The sequence below is a fragment of the Amphiprion ocellaris genome, chromosome 18 (genome assembly GCF_022539595.1).
Source record: "Amphiprion ocellaris isolate individual 3 ecotype Okinawa chromosome 18, ASM2253959v1, whole genome shotgun sequence".
NCBI lineage: Eukaryota > Metazoa > Chordata > Actinopteri > Pomacentridae > Amphiprion > Amphiprion ocellaris.
Window position 1 is genome coordinate 434,314 of NC_072783.1, and position 23,175 is coordinate 457,488.

The 23,175-nt window shown below is 40.1% G+C and overlaps 1 protein-coding gene across 4 annotated transcripts in view; it reads right to left on the reverse strand.

Moving 5' to 3' along the window:
* The window catches only part of ttyh2 (tweety family member 2), a 93,836-nt gene that overhangs the window by 48,513 nt on the left and 22,148 nt on the right, over positions 1 to 23,175 (reverse strand). For all 4 annotated transcript variants that reach the window (XM_035947697.2, XM_035947696.2, XM_023269272.3 and 1 more), the window contains exons 2-3: positions 22,547 to 22,719; positions 8,080 to 8,191 (exon numbers count right to left, since the gene is read on the reverse strand). In XM_035947697.2, the coding sequence (XP_035803590.1) occupies positions 8,080 to 8,191; positions 22,547 to 22,719 (285 nt within the window). The remainder of the gene's footprint in view (positions 1 to 8,079; positions 8,192 to 22,546; positions 22,720 to 23,175) is intronic.

A 23,175-nucleotide genomic window follows, 5' to 3' on the forward strand; every position in this document is an offset into this window, starting at 1 on the left:
AATAACCTTTGTAAAAACCTTCAGATACAAATAAAACCGGAAAGTTTAGTGAACTTAAGTTCTGCTGGAGTAGAAATCTCTGTTTGACTATGAAAAATAAACTCATTGTAACTGAAATCTACAGACACAAAAAGATGAAGTGTAGTAAAAATAAACACCTAAATGGGTATTTTGGAGGTTTTCTTTCCATTTAGCTAAAGGAGGCATGTTAAGGACGTAAATCTCAAAACTGACTGATGTTTTGTCCGTATTGTTTCGTCTAAGACAGCGAGAGATGTGAGAAGAAGGAAGCTGGCAGAAGTCAAGCGAACTACAACCACCCAAGAAGACAGATTTCCTACCTCCACAACAACTGAGAAAAGACTGCAGCTCTTCTCTTATAAGAATCACCAGTGACCTGAACTCCTACAAATAGCAGAGATAGTCTGCTCGACGCTCACGCTTGGTTTAGGGTTAATATTCAGTTTAAACATGATGTCAGTCGTGGTTGGATGAGGATAACTGTCAGATGTGAAATCACGCACATGAAACACATATGATCAGATTTAGGGTGGACATCATCTCTGGTGTCCATCAGTGTAAACCTCTAGAAGACAGAATCAGAGACGTCCGTCTGATGGAGGACGTTCACATAATTTATCTCAGTAATCAACTGTTCCTTCATTTCTAGAGAGATTATTAGTTTATACTAATTATAAGCACTTGCTTCCCTGGGGTTCCCTTTCATGTACATCTGCTGTAAACTACTTTGGTAGAGTATATTTGTCTTTCTCTGTGCATGGATAAAATATATCTGAATCTGAATCAGAATTAGATGATGACCAGGCCTGGTGTCTATTTTCAGTCCTTGATCCTGGTATTATGCTTTAAGTTATCTCAGACATAAAGACAAAAAATATTTGGCTGCAAGACTGAAATATGCATCAGTCTCATATAATGTTGACACCTCTTTTGTGGAGTTAAACAATGAGAATAAATGCAGACAAAAAAAAAAGTTATCTCAGACATTCTTTTCCATTGACACATCATCCAGCTCTTCCTGGAGGTTTCCAATGTATTCTATCTCCCAGAGGAATTTCCAGTTTGGATACCTGTACATGGATACCTGCAGGAGACAGCCTAATCACACACCTCAGTCATCGCCTTCCAGTACAGAGATTCTGCTGTAAAGCTTGGTCCTCATGTCTAGAATCCTCACCGAGCACCTATGAATGAGCCAGAACACCCGGATTTCACTTTTTTAGTTTGTTTTTATCTGCATTGTCATTCTTTTGGTATCTAGCCAAGGCTCATATATACAAGTGAGGCTAAATCATCGGGTAAATCATCACATCAGGGCATCAAAGCTGAAGACAAGGCAGTTATCTTTTTTTCACACATTTAGCAAAGGCTTTCTGCAGCTCACCTTGACTCCTGGTTTAAATCTCAGTGAAAGAATCCACATTAATCAGCTGAAGGCGACTATATTCAGTAATGAAGCAAAGTGGACCGTGGCATTGTGGCTTGAATGACATAACAGAAAGTAAAGAGTGCGTTTAGCTGGTGGTGAAATATGACGCTGAAGAAAAAAATCAACACAGAGCCTGTAGGTAACTGCAGCAGCTCTCCAGTTGACCCTTCACAAGGTGCCATAAAACCCCACTGTGATCTGTGGTCTGCTGATCATCTACTTTACCTCATTCAGGAACAAGACCCCGAGATACTGGAACTCCTCTGACGAGTGCTGCTTCTCAGCATTAGACACAGAAAGCATGGCAGCTCATTAACTGATGCCTCAGAGCAGGAAAACCTCATCTATGCTGAATGGGACTATCAGTGTGGAGTCTCAATGAGTTTTAACATGCAGGTTAAACATCACGGAGGTAAAGTAGGAGTTTATCTTCTCACCCAGGACTGTGACAAAAATGACTCCAGTCTTTTAGTCTTTACTTGTGAGTTAGTCAGCAGTGAAAGTCTTAGTGATCAAGCTGTGTGGCAGAGTTTTCAATTCGGTCCGGAATAAAACTAAAGCTCAGTACCTGACACTGTGATGGAATTTTTTGTTTTATCATGCATCATGTTCTTTTCTGCCCTTTGCACAAACACATCCCCCCTCTGTTCACACAGCTGCAGCCACACTTACCAAACCACAAACCTCCCCAAACCAGAAGAACTTTCAGACACCTCAGCTCTAGTTCCTGCTTGTCGTAAGGCTAACGTTCTCTATGTTCGTTCTGTTTCCTGCATGCCTGGTCTCATACACTACTTACACACAGGTATAAATATATCTAGTTTAATTCAGGGTCTAAAGCTGCTCTGATCCATGCTCGAGTCCGATTCTGTATCTGCTGTCAAACTCTTAAAAATTACCGAAAGACAATTCTTTGTTTATGTGTTTTACATCTTATCAAGTTCATTTCCACCACAGACAGCATCAGCAAACACAAACATAAATACTTAGCCAACAGAAGCACTTCATCAGGACATCTGGCACCAAACCATAGTCATTTCTACAATTCTATAATTTACAGTTTCATTGAGCATCCATTTCATTCCACTAATCCAGATTCAGATTGCAGTTGTAACAAGCGAAGCAGGTAATTCCAGACATCTCTCTCCCTAACAACATCTTCAAGCTCCTCAAATGGAATCTCAAGTTGTTGTCAGGTCAGATGAGATATGTAATCCTTCCAGTGAGTTCTGATTCTACCCGGGGTCTCCTCCCAGTTGCTCCAAAGGAAGATATCCAGAAGGCATCCCAAAAAGATGCTCAACTCACCTCAGCTAGATCACTTTGAGGCAAAGGAGCAGCGACTTCATGAAGAAATAAAAATCCTGCTGCTCTTTTTACCCTGAGGCAAGTATCTACGCACCAGTTTAGTAATTAAATAATGCCTGGAGACAATGCTCTGCTCCCTAGTGTCACTTCCTGGTTCCATCATCCTAGACCCCTTGTTCTCTTAGCTTTTGTTATTGATTAGCACCTATATGCAAACCAACCACTGGTCACTACTCTATTAACATACTGTCACCTCCCTACTTTCTGACCATCTGTATAAAATATTGTACTCTGCCAATGCTCTGATGTCTGCGTATCTTCACAGAACCACACCTGTGTTGGTAAACCCACCGTACGCTGGATTATTAATAAAACACCCCACTACAGAAAACTCCACGAGTCTTATGGGTGAATTTCTATAACGGACTCTACTTTGGATGCCCAAACTCTTCACCGTATTTCTAAAACTGACCCAGTCACTCTATGGAGGCAGGTCATTTTGGTCACTTGTACCTACAATCTTGTTTTTTTGGGGATAGCTGAAACATAGATTGACTGATAAATTCCAGATCAGCTCCCTCTCCACCTACATGGTCCACTGCAACACCTGCATTACTGCTAATGATGAACCAATCCACCTGTCCACCTCACAATCCGTTTACCCAACAAAATCCCAAAATACTTAAATGCCTTTGCTTGGGGTAGCAATCTACCAGATTGCAGCTGAAAACCGGGAACAATCTTTAGCACAACCTGCAAACACCAGCTAACAGTTTGTCAACAGCTAAATACTCAGAATCTCTGTGTTTTTCATCATCTGTTGGCAATAAACGAATCAATATAAAGACTAAAACAAACTTCTAAACTATTTTTACAGTGCTGATGCAGCTTTGTTTGCTATGTTTCTCTGAGTGCAGCTTTGAGTAGGGAAGCTTCATTTCAGGTGGCCTAACTACTAGTTTAGCTGACTACCCTTTCCAAGTAGCTTGTCCAACACTGTGGACAGCCTTCTGTTCTGTATAATTAAACGGTGTGGAAATATGCATGTTTGTAATTATGTACTAGGCCGACATCCAAACAGTGTTTGAGCTCTGGCCAAATGCTCAGCGACTGACCCAGACACTGACCTAGTCCACCGGGCCATCGCTCGCTGCCAAAACCTCTCACAACAGCCATCTCCTAACAATAGAGTTATTATTAGTGTGGCTAAACATTTCAAATGTCACATCAATCCCATTACATCAGAGGTGAAGCATCCCGGCTGGCCAGCTTCCAGCTTCAACAGCTCTGATTCAAAGTATGCCTTTCAGTTTGACAGTGCTTTCTTTCATTGACATTCTCAGTGTGCGTGTTTCTGTGTGAGTGTGTGTTCATAAAGACATCATAAGCATATATTCCAGACCGTAGATAATCAAGATCTCAACAGGAGCTGAGGGAAAAAAAAGCACCTGCAGACAAAGAGTTGAACTTCCTTCCTTTTACTCTCTTACACTGGGAGCTAACTCGCTTCTGAACGTTCTCGGCTAAAAGGCATTTGTGTGGGCCAGAGGGCAGTGAGGCCTTCATTGTCAATGTTTTCAATACCGATTTCAATCCGGACTCTGCCAATCAGACGGTCCTGCACTGCTGCTTGTTCTTCCCAATCAAAGGCCTTTGTCTCCTGGGCTCATGCTTGATTAGGTGGGGGATAGACTGGGAACTGTGAGCGGCACACTGGGCTCTTTGTCCTGCTCAGGAATTAGACTTCTTAACAGTCTATAGCTGTGTGCAATGAACTCACTCATGCACACGCACACACACACGCACACGCACACACACACACACACACTCTTAAGATGCTAACATAAAGGCCACCATGTTCAATCATGTGTTTGCACAAGTTCCCACATCCCAGAGGAGCGCACTGACAAGCTTTTAGATGAGCTATATGTTAATGATTTCTCTCCTCTGGCTAATATAACTTTGAGAAATGAATGTGGCTGAGCGCTTTCCAGGATTAATGGGAGACAGTGGCAACATCAATCCAGAAATGGCAAAAAGATGAATCTGTCTCCATGTATTGTAGTAGCACAGGCTAAACATGGGGTTATATTGGTGCAATCAAAAAGGCCAACATGGTTCTGGTTATGGCTGGTTAATGCACGTCCACTAATCCCAAGTGGCAAAATGTAGCGGCTCCACTAATCTTCCAACATCAGTTGCCACAGAGTTCTTACATGTTTCCAGTTTAAATTATTAATAAAGAGCATCTATCAGAGCCTGGCAGCTACTCTCCATTAAAATCTGAGACCCTCATCACCAGCGTAAGATGTCCTCACTTGCCACAAAACAGTGCAGCTCGGAGTGTCCCGTGGGCTCAACACTCTCCAAGTGTTTATTACTGAGGCCATGTGAGTCAGCGAGCTGAGTGGCTCACATACCACCACATTAATCTCCATTAACACAGATGGAGACTTAATCCCTGCTCCTCGACAGCAAGTCACCCCAGGTCTCTGCCTGAACCGACACCGATAACTGCTGCTCACAAACCACCGAGGTGAACACACACAGCCGAGCTTTACCAACACATCCATCAAAGTATAGAAGAGCAGAACACCCTATTATTTTATCACTGGTGATTACAATGAAAGATTATGGCTTCCAATATTTCTGCTCTTAAATTCAACACTCTTGATAAGAATATTGCATTGGCTGTGGCTCAGAGCAGTGTGGTAGAGCAGGTTCCTGGAGGAAGACGGTGAACGTGAAGTTGAACCCTGAAGACACTGAATCCTAAGTTGAACCCTAAAGACGGTGAACCCTAAGTTGCTCCTGATGGCAGGTGAGTATCTTGCATGGTAGTCCTGTCACCAGTGGTTTGTGAATGAGTGTGTGAATGAGGACTGCACTAGACTGAAAAGCACTGAACTTACTTTTCTTTGTCTGTGATATGAAAAAGCATAGAATTTTTTTTACCAGATTACTTGAACAACTCTATTGTTAATAAAACAGATGAGTTACGTTGCTTCATGCAGTGGCCACAATTCCAAGGCACTGCCAATGGAGTATCTGATTTTGGTCAACATCACCATTTCTGTAGCTGAATTATTGCCATGCCACTGACTAGGGCTGCATGGTTATGGCCGAAATGATAAATACAATTATTATGTTCTATATTGAGAAAACTATTGACCTATTTATCTCAATTTTAAACTAATTTTACAGCCAAAATATAATTATTGCAGTTACTGCATTCTTGCTATCGTAAAAATCTGCATCAAAGGATCAAAATACGGTTCTTCTTCACCTCACAGAGCATCTCTTAGAGGCTATATATTAATAAAAAAAAAAAAAAAAAAAAATCTTACTTACTGAATATCTGCTAATGCTATAATTTGCCGATGTACCCTGAATGCCTCACGTGTACGCTACAGTTGAAGCTAGCTAGCTAGCTGTGCACAGAGAAGCTTCTAGTCTCCCAGTCGGTTGCTACATGGCATCTAGTCCAACAGATTCATCCAAATTTGGCTGTGCTCATGCAGATCATGCATGTCAACAAAGTCTGTGTAACTAAAAAATGTCATCACAGTACATAATGTTCAATCAGACAGGCTTCTCTTGTGATGGAAAAAGAGAACTGAGTGAATTCTTTTCCTGCATCTACAAGCAAACAAGTTGTAGTATGATGTATTGGGTTAATTTGCTGTAATAAAACCGTACCTACACATCAACCAACGTTTTCTGGACGTTGAGTTCAAGAAAAAATCTGCAGATTAACTAAATCATCCACAGTGCACTCAGTTCCCTCTTCCTGCTAGCCTCATTAGCCAAACGATAAATAAACATAAAAAGCTAGTCTTTGCAGCACACCAAATCAATTTAACTGGATTATTTCATTCAGAAATTCCCATCATACTATAATTTTTCAGTTTGGATGAGGGAAAAGGCTGAACATCCAGCCTGGTTTGGGTTTAGCTGCTGCTACTGACATACTGACACCACCATCGATGTGTTAGCTCGATGCGCCTGCAGTTATAAAACGACTAGAAAACCACACATATTGAAGTATAACAAATCTGATATACTCCCACACAAAGCCTCAAGCATGAAAACACAGAAGTTGGCAGAACACTGTTATGTAGAAAAGTCCGTCTAGTATTTTCGGATGATATACCAAGTTGTTTTTTGGCTTTTTGGGTATTCGGTGAATTCATGCATTCAAAATGCAGCTACAACGATGAATTCTCTAAGTATAAGTAAACAAAAAACATTAAAAATAAGTCAGATCTTGCAGTTTCCATCAGGTTGGGTGGGTTTAAAGTTGTAAAAATGCTTGTTGTTGTCAAAAAATCCAGTTTTTCACAGTCTGTTCCTTCTGCGGGCTCATTGATGGAGTGCTTTCTTTTCTACTGCAAACGTTTCACCAGCGATTGTCCAACCAATTAGACTCGGCCAGACGAGAGCAAATCGACCAAACAATCAACCTGGAGACTGCAGCCACAGTTCCAAGTCGATTCCTCTTGCGTCTTGACTATTAAATTGACATAGCACTTGTTACTTTCAATGCTGTGTTAATAGAGTTCTCTGCGTAGTCTAGTTATTGTAAAGGAATGACAGCCGGCTCTGTGTTGCTGCCGTTCTCATTGTTTTTGTTGTTGGATTTCCAAGGCCAGACTTCGCTTTCAGTCTAAAAAACTCTCACATTCTGATTTTAACGACACACGTCTGATTAAAGTACAAATCTCAGGTTCTTCCGCGTGCAACTCTGATGACTTCACAACACTAAAGGTTGTCAGTTCTGACAGGTAGTTAACTTTAACATTACTTAAAAAATGGCAAGAAACTGAGAAAATATGAAACTTTTTTTTAGTTCTGTACGTCTGAGTGTCGGCTGAAAGGAGGAAAATGCCTCATCATTGCAGTGAAATGTGCAACAGCAAGAGGAGCAGGTAGAAAAGCAAAAAAAACACAAAAAACATCAAGTAGTGAGCTGAAGCGAGCACAAGTCTTTGTTTTGAGACCACAGAGGCTGGGAGAAGGTGGAGCAGGAGAGCTGTGTGTTGAGAGGCTGTCAATTTGTGTGTAGTGGTAAAACGCTGTAAAAAGACCATAAAAACATTTAAAGGCATACTAAATTGAGTCCTCTGGGCTTTTCCTCCCCTGTCCAGCGTTTATGTGTGTCTGTAAATACATCACAAGCAGCTTTTTTAAACCCAGAGTTGTTTGGTTTCTTGCTGGATGGGTCACTTTTTCTCTTTTTTTATATAAACTGTGTGATGAAACACAGCATATTCGGTTTTCAGCTCATTATGTGATTACGAGGAGGTTTGTGTTCCACCTACCAGGCTGTCCACGCCACCCAGCGTGTGATTGGCGTTGTACAGGGAGTAGGTCAACTGGTAGACGCCGTCATTGGTCTCGCTGTTGCCATAGAAACCGACACCCACTGCGACGCTGCAGAGAAGAAGAAGCAGGGATTGGACAGGTGAGCCTTTTGTTAAATTAATGAGAGGAGCAGAGGACAACATCAGAGCTGCTTCGGCTCAGAAACGTCCTTTTCTGTCGCCGAATCCGAAGTTTGTCAGCATCAAAGCCGACGCTCGGACCCCCGTCAGCACGCAACAAACAACGCAAATGAACCGCAGGAGGAAATAAACTTCCTGCAAGGAGGTTACACAGCAGAAATCACCTACACAACATTTTATGAATATTTCATGGCTTTTTTGGAGGCATTATCATAAAGCAGGATCATCAGTTTCTCCATCAGTGCAGACTTTTTGGAAAAACACAAAAGTAATGAGGCACTTTGGGACCATTTATAAAGGAGGCTAAAGTGTTGTTTTGTCCATTCAGTAGTTAATAGTCTAGACAAACATGAATCCAAACCATAGTTTCCATGTGGGAACATCTGAAGGCTGCAGGAGAAATAAAATCTGATTCATTGTGTTTCTTACCAACTCACTTTGTTCTGACGTCTTTCAGTTGCTTTAAACACAAGAGGAAAAGAAATATCTGAAATCTTTGTCCACTAAGCCAACCTAATATGTTATATCTAAAAAGAACTGAAGCTGCAACAAATAAAAAAGACTGTTAGGATTTCAGAGTTAATTTATGTACACAAGACTATCTGAACCAGAAATTATACAATACCGGGTTCTGGAACGCGTGTGCATAATTTTAACAACCACTTTTGCATTTTCGGCCATTCAAGGATTTAATTTGTTCAGCTGGAGCTTCGACACAAACAAAAAAAATAACCGACAAACAACGCTATAAACACACGGTTTTAACTCATCGCTCTCTCAGCTGCACTTCTTCCTTAAGTGCTGTCATATTGTGCTGCCACACAATGTCACCTGAAAGCATAGCTGCTGTCAACATAAAGTCTACGAACGAAGCCGACAGAGCCACATAGTGCCTCACAATGGACTCTGAAGGTTCTGGATAAGAGTCTCCTGTAAAAGGCATCCATGGAACATGAGCAACTGAAGGTCACAATGGTGAACAACACAAACAGAAGTCTGAGTTTTCTACAGCATTTTATACAAAAGTCAACCTTCCTCACCTGAAATACTGATGGAACAGGAATTTTTCTCCCTTTTACAAACCAAAACATGAACTTTTATGGGAAATATTTCACTAAACAACAGCAAAAACCATCAAGTTAATGAGTGAGGATTTTATTTATACTCATTCAGGCATCACAAGTGGAAAAAATGATGTGAAAAAGTGAATAGATACTCTAAATGGGTTTTAAGTCATTAATACATTTGCTGTGGATCATTTTTCTAAATTAATTGATTAGTTGATTGATTATAAAATGGTGAAAAATGGTGATCAGTGTTTCCCAAAGCTCAAAATGACATCAGCAACCCAAAGATATTCAGTTTATTGTCAGAGGAGGAAAGAAACCAGAAAATATTCACTTTTAAGAAGCTGGAAACTGAGAATTGTGATTTTTTTCCTCATAAAGTTACCAAAACTGACTATTCTGCAATCAAAATAGGTGCAGAACAACAACAGTTGACAAGTAATTGAATAATTGATTAATCATTGCAGCTCTGGACTGTATATAATCAGGATCTGTAAGACTCCAGGCTCATCTGCTAACATGCTTCCCAGTGAAAGCTCTGCTCTTCTCAGCTCATATAATCACATAAAACATAGCAGCAGTAAACTCAAGCATGCTGGGTAACTGCTGAGGTTTCAGAGCTCCTTCAAAGTGTCTGAACTGTGGCAGGAATGACCATTTTTCCTATCTTACGACCCCCGTTTTTCCAAAAATGTATTCCTTCCTTTAGTGTTTTGTCAGAATAGTGGGTTGGTTACACACTGATAATTACTGCCAGTAAAATACAGGGAACAGGTACTTTCTCACTAAAAAACACAACTGTCTCATCACCAAATGTGCTCCAGATGAAACCGAGGTCAGGTCAGCACCAGAGGGAAGGTAAAGCAGGAGAAGCTGATTGAGATTCACCATGAGGTCCAAATCGCACATTTTTCTGATTAGCTTTCAGTGCTACAGCTGCCCTCGCAAAGTTTTAATAGTTTCATGAAGTGTGCATAAAATTTGGACATAATATTATAAAATATTGCACCTGAAAACTGTGGCTGTCTAGCTCTACTGTGATGAAATCTGTTTGCACACGCAGTTTCTTTACACTCGCACGAGTGAATGAATGAATTCCCTTCTCCCATCCCTTTACCCCTCTGTCTCTACCCCTCTACCTCTAACCCTCCACCCCTCTACCTCTTTACCTCTATCCCTCTACCTCTATCCCTCTACCTCTCTACCTCTATCCCTCTACCTCTAACCCTCCATCTCTTTACCTCCACCTCTCTACCTCTCTACCTCTACCTCTACCTCTACCCCTCCACCCCTCTACATCTTTACCCCTCTATCTCTAACCCTCTACCCCTCTACCCCTCTATCTCTAACCCTCTACCCCTCTACCCCTCTATCTCTAACCCTCTACCTCTACCCCTCTATCTCTATCCCTTTATCTCTACCTCTATCCCTCTATCTTTACCCCTCTATCTCTACCTCTCTACCTCTTCTGTCCCTCTCAACCCGTCCGGCCAGCAGCAGATGGTTCCCCCACATTAGAGCCAGGTTCTGCTCAAGGTTTTTTTCCCTGTTAAAAGGGTGTTTTCCTGCCACTGTCTCCTTAGGGCTGCTCTGGGGATTCAGGCATATGGGTTCTGTAAAGCGTCTTGAGACAATTTGACTGTAAATGGCGCTATATAAATAAAATTGAATTGAATTGAATTTTATCCTAATTTCTTGAACAATTTTATGCCATTTACCATATTTTCCAAATTTTTTAAAATTACAGATAACTGGTAAAATCACAGAAGAAATGTGGAAATGTGGTTGTTATACCATAAAAATAGCCCAAAACTATTAATAATGTCCACAAAAAAGGTTCTTTTACAAGGCTTGACTGTAAACTTGCCATAAAATTAGACAATTTTTATTGTATTTTAATATACAACTATTATTATTTTACAGATATTTGCACAAATTTGAAAGAAAAAATATGTATATTAAAGATTTGTAAAATTTCTTTTACTGTTATTTTACAGGATAATGTCCACATCAAAAATGTCTATTTTTACAAATAGTAATTTGCTCTTTTACAATATAGTTTTATTGTATTTAAATCTGCCAAAAATATAAAATCAAATCAACTGAAGTCAAATGCATTCATATATAGCATATTTAATTTTATAAAAGTGCTAGATGATTATGTTAGATAATGACAGACAGCAGAAAATTATGCAGAAACATTAAGACAATTCAGATAAATTTTGAAAAATCAATTAGTAATACAAAACTAAATGGTATAAATTACTAAAATAGGCATCAATTTACAAAAATAAGAATTAATTTGAAATATTAAAAGCAGCAAAAAGCCATTAAAGCATGTGAGTTTTAGTCATTTAAGCACCGTGGGAGCAAAAAAAATCTTTATTTTAGAGATATTTTCTGCTATTTCCACCATTTTTTACGGTTTTTAAATGTTATAGTATATTATGGGTTTTTTCCAGCACCTTTGCTGCCAGATTTTCCATTTCTTTTCCAGGATGTTTTTGGGAACAAACCCTTAACCTTTAGATTAACAGAAAACAGACGCTATAAATCTGCGGTCAGCGGAGCTTCCTGTAACGTTAACCTGGAATCTCTAAAACCTGGAATCTCTAATATCTGGAATCTCTAAAACCTGGAATCTCTACAACCTGGAATCTCTAGAATGTGATGAAACTGTTAACCGTCAAAGCCGAGTGCAGATGGAGCAACAACATCAACTAGACGAGCGATTTTCCTAATTAGTACAACGAGGATAGAGTCTCATTAACTGACCCCCTGCAGATAAACCTCCCACTTGGAAGGTTTTAGCCAAACCCTCAGGGGGAGGAGGTGGAGAACGGGGGGAGGAGACGCATTTAAGTCGAAGAAAACATGAATTAAACCCCTGCAGTTTTGAAGACGGATGTAAAGAAACGGATATAGACACACAAAATGTAATAAATATAGACCATATATACTGTATAAGAGCAGACAACATGGCAAAAAAGCAAGACGATGAGGCAAACTCTGCAGGGACCAACACATTTATTAACAATCCAGAGATGATAGAGTGTTATTTGTTGATTTTTTTTAATTATTTGGTTCCTCGCCACAATATATACACTAACTATAATAACCTACAGACCTCAGGAGTAGCTCTTCTAACAGCAGGAAATCCATTCAGGTGGGTGCTGCTGGGAGAAACACGGATGTAATTAAAATATTACTAATATTTTAAGGGGGAAAATCCGATTTAAGGGACGTGGGAGGACAAAGACAGAATATCCTGTGTGTTTTCCAGTCAGTTCCCTCGGTGCGTCTCCTTCAGATATCAGCGGTCTGATTCAAAGAGAAGGAACATTGTAGATTTGAGCCAGCATCTATTGAGCAGAAGTCTGAACTGTCACGTTGATAAACGAAAAAGTGGATAAAAGGCTGTGATGGGAATACGAAAAAAAGACAAAAAAGGAAAAAAGTCTTCAGCCTGCAGCAGAAAAAGGCCGTCGGCGACTTTAAATAGACTCTGACATGTTTGAATATTTGAGATTTTGCCCCAGAATGGCAGCAATGATTCTCCTGAGACGACAGATAGAGTTGGTTTTATATTTTCCTCCCAAAATTCCCATAACGTGCACGGCAAAAACGCAAATAGCTCCCTTCCGAACTCCTCAAGCATGCATCTCCGCTTTGGAAAACCTCCAGCAGAAGCCAATTTAAGGCCTGAGATGCAATAAAAACAAAGCTGGAAATTCAGATATTCAGTCAGTTTCTATTAAAAATAAAAGATCAAAATACGAAAGTTGGTGCATTTTTATTGCGGATAAATACTCTGTTAAAGCTGTGTTCCAAAAGCATTTCCTCTAATGGATTCAGCTGATATCATCTCTCCCTGGTGTCCTCCATTAGCATTCCCATTTTCCAAACAGATTTCAAAACAAACGAAAAATAAGTATTTCAAATTTCCAGGAAAGGAGTGTCATTATTGGGCGATTCATTTACTATCCCTAACCCTTCATGGCTGCAGAGAAGCTGCTGTCATTATGAGAAAGATTCAGCAGCTTCACAGCGTGGAGATGATTGGCATTTACATCACGTATTTTAACTGCTATATTCTAATATTATTGTTAATGCACAGAGAGCCATCAAACACTTTAATACTGAAAAAGTCCTCAAAGTAAGACTACAGTCTACTTTTCTGGATTCTATCAACTTGAAATGACACTTTTTCCTTCAAACTGGTATTTTGATTTCAGTAAAAGTGCAAAAATTAGGTTTAATCCTGTAGCATTGTGCATCTGACACTCAGATGTTTTTCTGCTGCAATTTAATCTCTGTTTTCATTGGAGATTACAGAGTAAAGACCAGAAAAGCACTCAGAGAGCACAGCACTCCTCCAAGGCTGCTCATTCCCCCACAGGGCATTGTCAGAAATGCAGCATTAGTTTATTAGTTATTGATGATCAGAAATCATGGCTCCATAGAACATGTCCATTTAATAGAGATGTACCCACAAACAAAATGACTTGTGCTGAGCTCAGGTGTGTGTTCTGCATGTGTACGTTATGTACGGATACCGGATCACATGACCTAAATATGTAGCAGGTGGCGGGAATTGATGGGACTCAGAAACACCCCCACAATTTAATCAGTTGTTCCTTGGATCATTTCTGATGGATAAGTCCTGATAAGTCCTCAGAGATGGATTTGTAGTAGGATCACAATCAGCTGATGTAGTGTTCACTGGTTGTCATGGTTACAGTGACGCCGTGCCGCTATCTGGCAATGATACAGAAATCTTTAACAAATCCGTGGATCCAGACTATAAGCTGCATCACTGCCAGAATCTAATCTCTTGGTCCTTGAGTCATTTCTGACCTTCCCTGAAAATTTCATCCAAATCTGTTTGTCTGTTTTAGAGGAATGTTGCTAAAGGATGGACAGAGGGACGGACGGACGGACGGACGGACGGACGGACGTACAATCGTCACATATCATCATTCCTTGGCAGAATAAAAAGGTCAGAACAGTAGGAGTGCAATGAGAACATCATGTTTTACATTGTGTATTTGGGTAAAACAACCCTTAAGTTTGAAAAATTGGAAACCTCAAGTTGACTTTGCCTGAAATTAAACTGCATTAATGCTAATCTGAGTGGAATCAAATGATTTCAATACACAAAACTGAAGCCAGTGGCATTAATATTATTTAACTAAATTTAAATCAATTGTTTGCTGCCACTACAAGCCAATGATTTAAGATTTGTCTTTCTGAGTGTATCAGTGACTCTGACTACCTGATGGGACTCTAAGTTAGTCACGCATACATGAGTGTAAACGGTTTACATACGGTCCACCATCTGTACTGGATTATATGGAAGCATTGATCACCTTCTACAGGGTTAGTGTAGATGGGATCAGCTAGAGTGATGCTGGACAGTCTGAGAACATCTAAGTTCAGCAAAGGAGAACTTCAGGAAACCAGATGAAGCAAAAATAACAGCTTCTGTCTTTATGGGTATTAAAAGTGGGTGTTTTGTTACATAAATCATAAAAACACACGTATTTTACAGAAAAACACAACGAGCTGGTTATATATATACACACACACACAAGATTAATATCCTAAACAATCTGCTCTGTTGACAGCCTCAGTGCTATGTTTGAAACAAGGGATATACGAGGAATGGGATGTGAGTTCTTTGCCTGAACTCTGAAGGTTTCTGGGGTTTTTTTGCACATTTTTCTTCATTTTTAACTGCAATTTAAAGTCCTGCACCTCTATGGAAACAGCAGAACCATGGCTTGATATAGAGCAGTGGTCCCCAAACTACGGCCCGCGGGCCGGATACGGCCTGCCTCCACATTTGGTCCGGCCCCTTGAACAATACCAGAGACGCATTATGATTTTTTTTCAGTCTGGCCACGCGATCGAGACTAATACACACATAGAACGCGACATTCTAGTCCACCCTTCTGCAGTCTAGACTCGCCCCTGTCAAATAAAACGGAATAATGGCGAAAAGGTAAGGTAAGAGAAAAACTGATTCAGAATGCAGGGTATTTAACCTGCAGTGGACAAACGATTATTTTTTTGTTCAATGCAAAGAAAAGGCTGTTTGTCTCATCTGTCAAGAGGCGGGCGGTATTCAAAGAATACAATCTGCGCCGACACTATGAATCCCGTCACAAAGACAAGTATGATCGCTTGCAAGGCCAAATGCGAGCAGACAAACTCTCAAAGCTAAAAAGTGGACTGTTAGCTCAGCAGAATACATTTGTACGCCAAGCTCAGCTGAACCAGTCAGTATAGAGAGAACTAAAACATTTATTTTGTGCAGAATAACACAGTTATATCACCTTAAAAAAAGCAAAAAAACAAAAGTGGCATTTTTTGATTATTTATTTATCATAAAATTAAAAAACTTGGGATTAAGCTGTACAAGATCTTTCCAGGTGCCCACAGGTGTTATCAATACTGTGGGGAAAATGGTAGCTGTATATGCTATGGGTATTTTACGACTTACATTTTTAATTTATTTAAAGTCTTATTTCCTGTCTGCTTGAGTGAACACACTGCCTGCAGTTCAACCCAGTTAAGCAAAAAAAAAAAAAACCCAAAAAAACCCTGAATTTTTATTACATGACCGTTGGACACAGCAGACTCACTAACAGCTTCCCAGTTTTTTTGTATTTTTCCTGCTTCACATTCATGCAAATGGTGGTTTTTGGTGATTTCTTAAACACATGTAGAATAAACTAAATTTGAAGCTTAGGTTTGCTTGAGTTTTCCCCTCGAACAGCACAGAAGAGTTCAAGGACTGTCACAAAGTTGAGCATCTGTTTTTACAGTTTGTAACAATGATAAATTGTGTATTTTTGGCCATTTTTTTTTTAGCTTCCTTGCATTTTGAAACCTGCCAGTGGGTTTTGAGGTTCAGAGGATTTAAAATAAAACAATCAGAAGAAGTTTGGTTTTATTCCAAAAGACACAAACTTGTACAACAACTGTTACACAAGACACTATCAGTTTACGTTGTGCGCAGAATAAGACAGTAAATCCCTTTATTTTTCCAAATTGTGTCTTTGTGATATTGCAATAACCATCGTGTGATTCATCTTTTCTTGATCATATTTGGTATTCTTTGAATGAACTGTTTGGGTTTTTGTGAATGCAAATCGTCTTTTCCCCAATTGCCCTCGTGGGATGAATAAAGAAAGAATTGAATGCTTTTCCCACAACTGCTTGTTGTGACCAACAGCTGACAGATGATTTTTTTTAGAAAGATGGGCATCTTAACCATTATATTAAGAAGGATTAACGTTACTTTCAGCTAAAACAGCCTGAAACGTATCACCAAACCGCTACAGTAATACACAAATGGCAAACTAGGAGTATCTTTGTCACGGTCCATCTGCCCCCAGCATGAGCAGTTTGATGGGTTATGGTACAGTATAATTACAGAGCTAATGTGCTACACCATGGGCAGCTGAATGACATCTGCTGGAGCTTCAGCAGCGTTAATTAGAATGGACATCACAGCGTATCAGCTCGAGCCTCTGTCAAACATAATTACACTGGATGGAGCCTTTAAGAAGCAAACAGGAGCGAAGAGGGAAGGGAAGCCAAATCAAAAGAGGGGGAAAGAATTAAGGGAGCAAAAAGAGGGTGAAAAGAGAGGAAATATCTGAACTGATGAGATTAACATGAAGCCAGTTTTCCTCTAGTGTAAAGTCCGCTGGGCGATCACATCCACCCTCAGCTGATATAATCAAAGTTGGGAATCAGATGAAGGAGAGTTGATTTCCCAAATGATGCTTCCTTCAAATTCCTTCATCTCTCAATTCTAAGTCTTACAACTTCCCACGTCGCCTTGTAAGCTCTGATCCAGAAGAAAAACAGACACTATTAGAGATAATAAAAACACATGGTGCAACATCTTTTCAGAAACATACAACACAGCGCATAAAAGTCTTTCTGACAGTGTCTAATAATGGCACAAGTTTCCAAATTTAACCTGTGTTTTAGCTTGAAGCTGCACAGAACCAAACAGATGGAGAGGATTCTGCTTAAAGGCTATAAATCGAGGGCTGAGGTTGCCTGAAGTCCTAAATCATGAACAAGACTTCAAATTTATTCGACAACGGACTCTCAGGAGAAAATGGACATCGACTTGGACTCAAGAAAAATAGAAAAAAGCCCTTCAGAAAATGACAACTGCACTCTTTCAACAAGTAAATTCAAAATGAAGAGCTCTCATCATATGGAAGGAACCTATACACTGTATCTGCGATGGATCCAGTGAGGATATATGGGATTTTAACTAGTGACTGTAAAGAATTAACTAGTGGTAATACAGGATTAACAGTCTGAGAGAGTGAAAAAGAGTCAATCATGACGAAGCTATGAAGACTTATGGCCTGAATGTGTAGCTTTTATCAGATTTACAGAGATTTAAGGTGCATTTACTAGCTGTCCAACCTCACTTCTCTGTTCCACTTCCTTTTTATTGCTCTCGTTTGGTCATTTTCGGTGGCAGCAGGCATCTTTTTCCAGTTAAAAGCTCCAAAAACCCACCGTACACTACCTGTTCAGCACCAAACAGCAGCGGTTACCTACCAGTAGATGAACAGTGAAGCCAGAAACACGACTGCCAAACAAAGATAATGCTGCCGAATGTGTTGCCTAACGAGTCTGGCATAACTCGTTTCCACTTCCCCCAAGCAATCCGATTGGATTAATTAATTATCTAGCTAGACACAGCAACAGTTGTGTTTCTAGCCAAGTAAATTTACCAGCCTGCTTTTATCTACCTCAGTGAAAATCAATTTCTAGTGGTAAACCTGCTCCCGCTATTATGGGACTTTTCAGATGTGGGATGTTTAACATTTCTGGCTTCATCAGGCTGTTAAAGTGATGATGGTTGATGGTTTTCTTGATCCTGATCAATCCTGTCTAAATATCAGAGATCATTTAGAATTATAGTAATTAACAAATTTACTCCTGTTGTTCCATAAATCTGTGCAACTCTCTCACTTTGGAGATTTTCTTAAGGATCCTACTGCTGTTTGACGCTGCAGATGTTTAATTAACTCTTATGTTATGTTATCTTATGTCAGTGCACAACGTTGCTGACAATTCCCGTAGTCCTTGTCCCCTGCTGGTTGGTGCTTTCAGCTGTATTTCTTCTCCTCTAATTTAGATTTTACACCATGCATCTTTAATGCGGGGAGGACTACTGCCATTTCTGAGACACTCTGCATTTTAAGAAACTGTGTTAATCATTAAATATCTCGTAATGAAGACTGGCTCTCTCAGTGGCAACAGGAGCCATTTGCAGCCCTTAACAGAGAAAGAAACACTAAAAATAAATGTGTGACATCAAGCTAAGTGTTGTATGATTACTGCTTTAGTGCTGCTTTGCTGCTAATCTGACATACAGAATGTTCATCACTGTGCTTTTAGTGGCCTTCGTTTACTTCTGAATTCAAACAGAGCGTCCGCCTACATTAATATGACTTCTATGGAAGTGGCATTGCTTTGCTTTATTTCTATTATATCAGGTTTTTCAGTTCAGGAACATCAGCGTGTACTAGCTTAATTATCTAATTTAAGGGTGTCATTTGCTCTCTAATTTAACATTTAGACTATGTGAGGCGAGGCAGGAAAAGTGCTGGAGTTTGCTGGAGTTTTTCAGATCTCTTCAGAATGCTGATGAGACAAACTGCATTTTGAATTCTCCCATGTCTTCCTGATCCATGGGGCCAAGGTTGTTCATTTTTGGTTGCACAGTTGTGGAGCTGTGACTGAATTTGATTTTTCTTGCTGAAAATCCCGCCTAACAAAACAGCCGAGGGTGTAAGAGGGTGTTGGATGAGGCTCTTTTCTATAACACTCTGTTTTCAAAGTGGATTCACACAGCTGTGCTAATAAAACGACAACAACGTGATAAAAGGGGTGTAAATCATCAGCGTGATTCATCGACACAAGTACAAAACAAAAGCGTTCAGCTGAGCTTTGAGGATACTTTACACCGCAGCGTGTTCGACCGGTAATTTCCTCTAAAAACACACGCATGATCATGATAATGCTCGAGGCCTAACTGAAAATTTTGCTAAGCATTGGCTGCCACATGGTTGAGGATCCACTCTTCTGACAAAAAAAATTCAATTATCTCCTTAGTAAGATGAGCAAGTCATCAGCTGACTTAATGCGGTTATATAAGAGCTGACTATGTTGCGTCAATGCATGTGTTTCTGTAACTTCATTACAAACTGGAAGTGAATCTTTGCTGTATTTTGCTCTCGATGTTTATCAGAAACGTTGATTTGAAAGTTTCACACAAGAGCGGAATGTCAAATGAATGAAAAGTTGCATCTTGGTAAAAAAAAAAGAATAATTACCTGCTCTCACTAGCTAAAGGCTATAATACTGGTATTATTAATCTATACGCCACAGATAAACCAATGTCAAATGACATCCGGAAAGTTTCCTGTTCGTCTTAGACTTGATGAGATCCGGCAGCCTCCAGCCAAAACAAATCCCATCTGCTGCATGTCCTCCACGGTTACATGTCATCTTAAAAACTATTCTCCGCCTATTAAATAGTAATAGATTTCAACCATTTAAGTGATTTATTTAAGGTGGTTTTCTGCATAAAATCTGATACTGAAGCTTGAAATTCACCAAAGATTAAGATTTTTTCAGCCTTGTGATGATGACAAAGATCTGCTCTATTGCAGTGGGTTGCATTATCATTAAAATGTAAACAGAATATTCTGAGATGCAAAGCAAAATTTATAGGCAATACTTGATAAACTTTTAGTCTGCAAGATTAGGCATGCACTGAACTGGAGAAATGTGATTTACAAGCATTAAAAGAGTCAAAATAAACTCCTACTATATTCCCAGGAAGACCTTGGATTGAATTAACAGGTGTGTCTTGTCAAGAGTCAATTTGTGGAATTACTTCCTTCTCCATGTATTTAGGAACATCCATTGTGTTGTGGCTGTCTTAGTATACAGTGGATAGTCCTATCTGACTACTGTTGGAATCCACAGTATGGTAGGAACCACTCAACCCAGTAAAGAGAAACGACAGTCAGTTATTACTTTAAGACATGAAGGTCAGTCAGTCCGGAAAATTTCATGAACGTTGAATGTATCTCCAAGTTCCGTCTCTAAAACCATCCAGCGCTACAATAAAACTGTCTCCATGAGGACCTCCCCAGGAAAGGAAGACCAAGAGTCTCCTCTGCTGCTGAGGAGAAGTTCATCCGAGTTTCCAGCCTCAGAAATGGAAAGTGAACAGCAGCTCAGATTAGACATAATCTCCATAAATCCATATAAATTCTTCACAGGGTTCGAGTAGCAGACGAATCTCAACATCAACTGTTCAGAGGAGACTGACCAATCAGGCCTTTATGGTGGAATTGCTGCAAAGACGCCACTACTAAGGATGAACAAGAAGAAGAAGAGAAACACCAGGAATGGACATTAGACCAGTGGAGATCTGGGCTCTGGTCTGATGAGTCCAAATGTGAGATCTTTGGTTCCACCCGTTGTGTCTTTGTGAGACCAGAAAAGGTGATGGATGGTCTCTACATGCATGGTTCCCACCATGAAGCATGGAGGAGGAGGTGTGATGGTCACTGTTGGGGATTTATTCCAAACTGAAGGAACCCTGAACCAGCATGGCTACCACAGCATCCTGCAGCCACATGACATCCCATCCGGTTTGGTTTAGTTGGACCATCATTTATTCTCCAACAGGACAATGAGCCCAAACACACCTCCAGGCTGTGGAAGGACTATCTGACCAAGAAGGAGATGATGGAGATGACCTGGCCTCCACAGTCACCTGACCTAAACCCAATCCAGATGGTTTGGGATGAGATGGACCTCAGAGTGAAGGCAGAAGGACCAACAGGTGCTCAGCATCTCTGGAACTCCTTCAAGACTGTTGGAGAACCATTTCAGGTTCTACCTCATGAAGCTCATCCAGAGAATAACAAGAGAGTTCAAAGCAGGAATGAAAGTAAAAGGGTGGGTACTTTGAGGAATCTAAAATATAAAACATATTCTGATTTGTTTAACACTTTTTCATTTACAACATAATTCCATCTGTGTTTTTATAGTTGAAATATCTTCAGTATTAATCTAAAATATAATTAAAATAAATAAAAACACTGAATGAGAAGGTGTGTCCAAACCTTTGAATGGCACTGTATTTTTTTCATATCAAATGTAAACAACCCCCATAATTTTATGCATTGTTAAATAAAATATAGAATTATAAAACATATATATCACAGTTATCACCTGTTATATTTTGGTCATATGTTCTTTTCTCGTTTTCTACTGCACCTCCAGCACCACACACAACCGTAGACAGCCTGTCTTTCATGGACATATATTGTATTTTAACCTCTCCGCCTACATGTTTTTATTTATTTATTCTTGCATTTTAACGTGCACAATAAGAGGGATCGGTCTTCCAGCTGCCAGTCCGGCCAGTAATGCACGTTCTCTCTTCCACGTTGTCAGCAGAACACTGACAATACACCCACATCAGGATGCATTCCAGCAGAACAACGGCATAGAGCTGAGAGTCAGGATGCCGGTAGGACGTTCAGTTAATACCGAGGTAAACTCAGGTCCTATGGCGCCATTTTGAAAAACACATGTCGAAACGTTTGCTCTTCGTCTGCACCTTACGTGACAATTTTTAAAACCAGAAAAGATGTAAAAAATGTACAAAGGGTGAGAGTTATCAGAGAGATTTTCCATCCACATCAACGTCTCAGAGGTAGAAGAGACTTTGCAGAGACAGATCAAAGACGGGTCTCATCAAAGGGAGGAAATAAATAACGCTCGCTGTACTGTTGTGAACCCAAAATCACAAGTATTTGCAGGAGTGCAAATAGAAGCCGAGGATATTTCAAATCAAAGAGGTGGACTGACAGTTATGCAGACCAGAGAGACCCTAAGAATACAAACGACTGGCAGACAAACAGACATACAGTATGGAAAAAAATACAGAGCGGCTACGTGTTGGGAATGAATAAGCCCCAAATCCCATGTGGGAACAGAGTGACTGAGAGAACATCATGCCACTTACAAACAGCATGTTCAGAATACAGAATGACCGATGAAGGAAATGTGGAAACATGCAGAGCGGCAGACGACAGCAGAGAGTGTTAGCGCTCTATAATCAGCACTTAGTCTGATTCTCTCACCATGTGATGAGGCCGGCGGCGACGGCCGACCAGGTGACGCAGCAGGAGTTGGGCTTCTTGCTTTCTTCTTCCTCGTCCTTGCGGCAGCAGCAGAGGCAGCTCAGGTAGACGGCGAGACACAGCAGGTTGAGGCCGAGTCCTGCAGCCGCCACGCAGCCCAGGAACATGAGCGACTGCAGACATAGAGAAGACAAGGAAATCAAACCAAATTCAGTTGTAGACAGTGTGCTTTCAGTGAGTTTTACATTCAACAGCATACAGAAGTAGGTACACAGCAGCGGATGAAGGATTCCATTATGTCTGGATTAGGTTAAAGCACCACTTTGCTACCATCACAAGGCCTGTATTCTAATTGAAAGGCCTTTTTTGACTCACTTGACTCGTCATAGTCGGCCAGATGTTACTGATAACATTAACAATAATTCTATTCAAGGGTTCCAGTAAGAGTTTTATTTTCGTCAAAAGAGCCTTTGATCAAAATGCACTCAAATTATGTTCTATTTCCGAAGGAATAAACAATGAAATGCAGTGGAATAGAACAGAAGTAGGATGATACTGAAATGCGTAAGTGAAGTGCCAGTACTTTGAAAGTGTACTTGAGGCAGCATATATGTAGTTATTTAAACCAC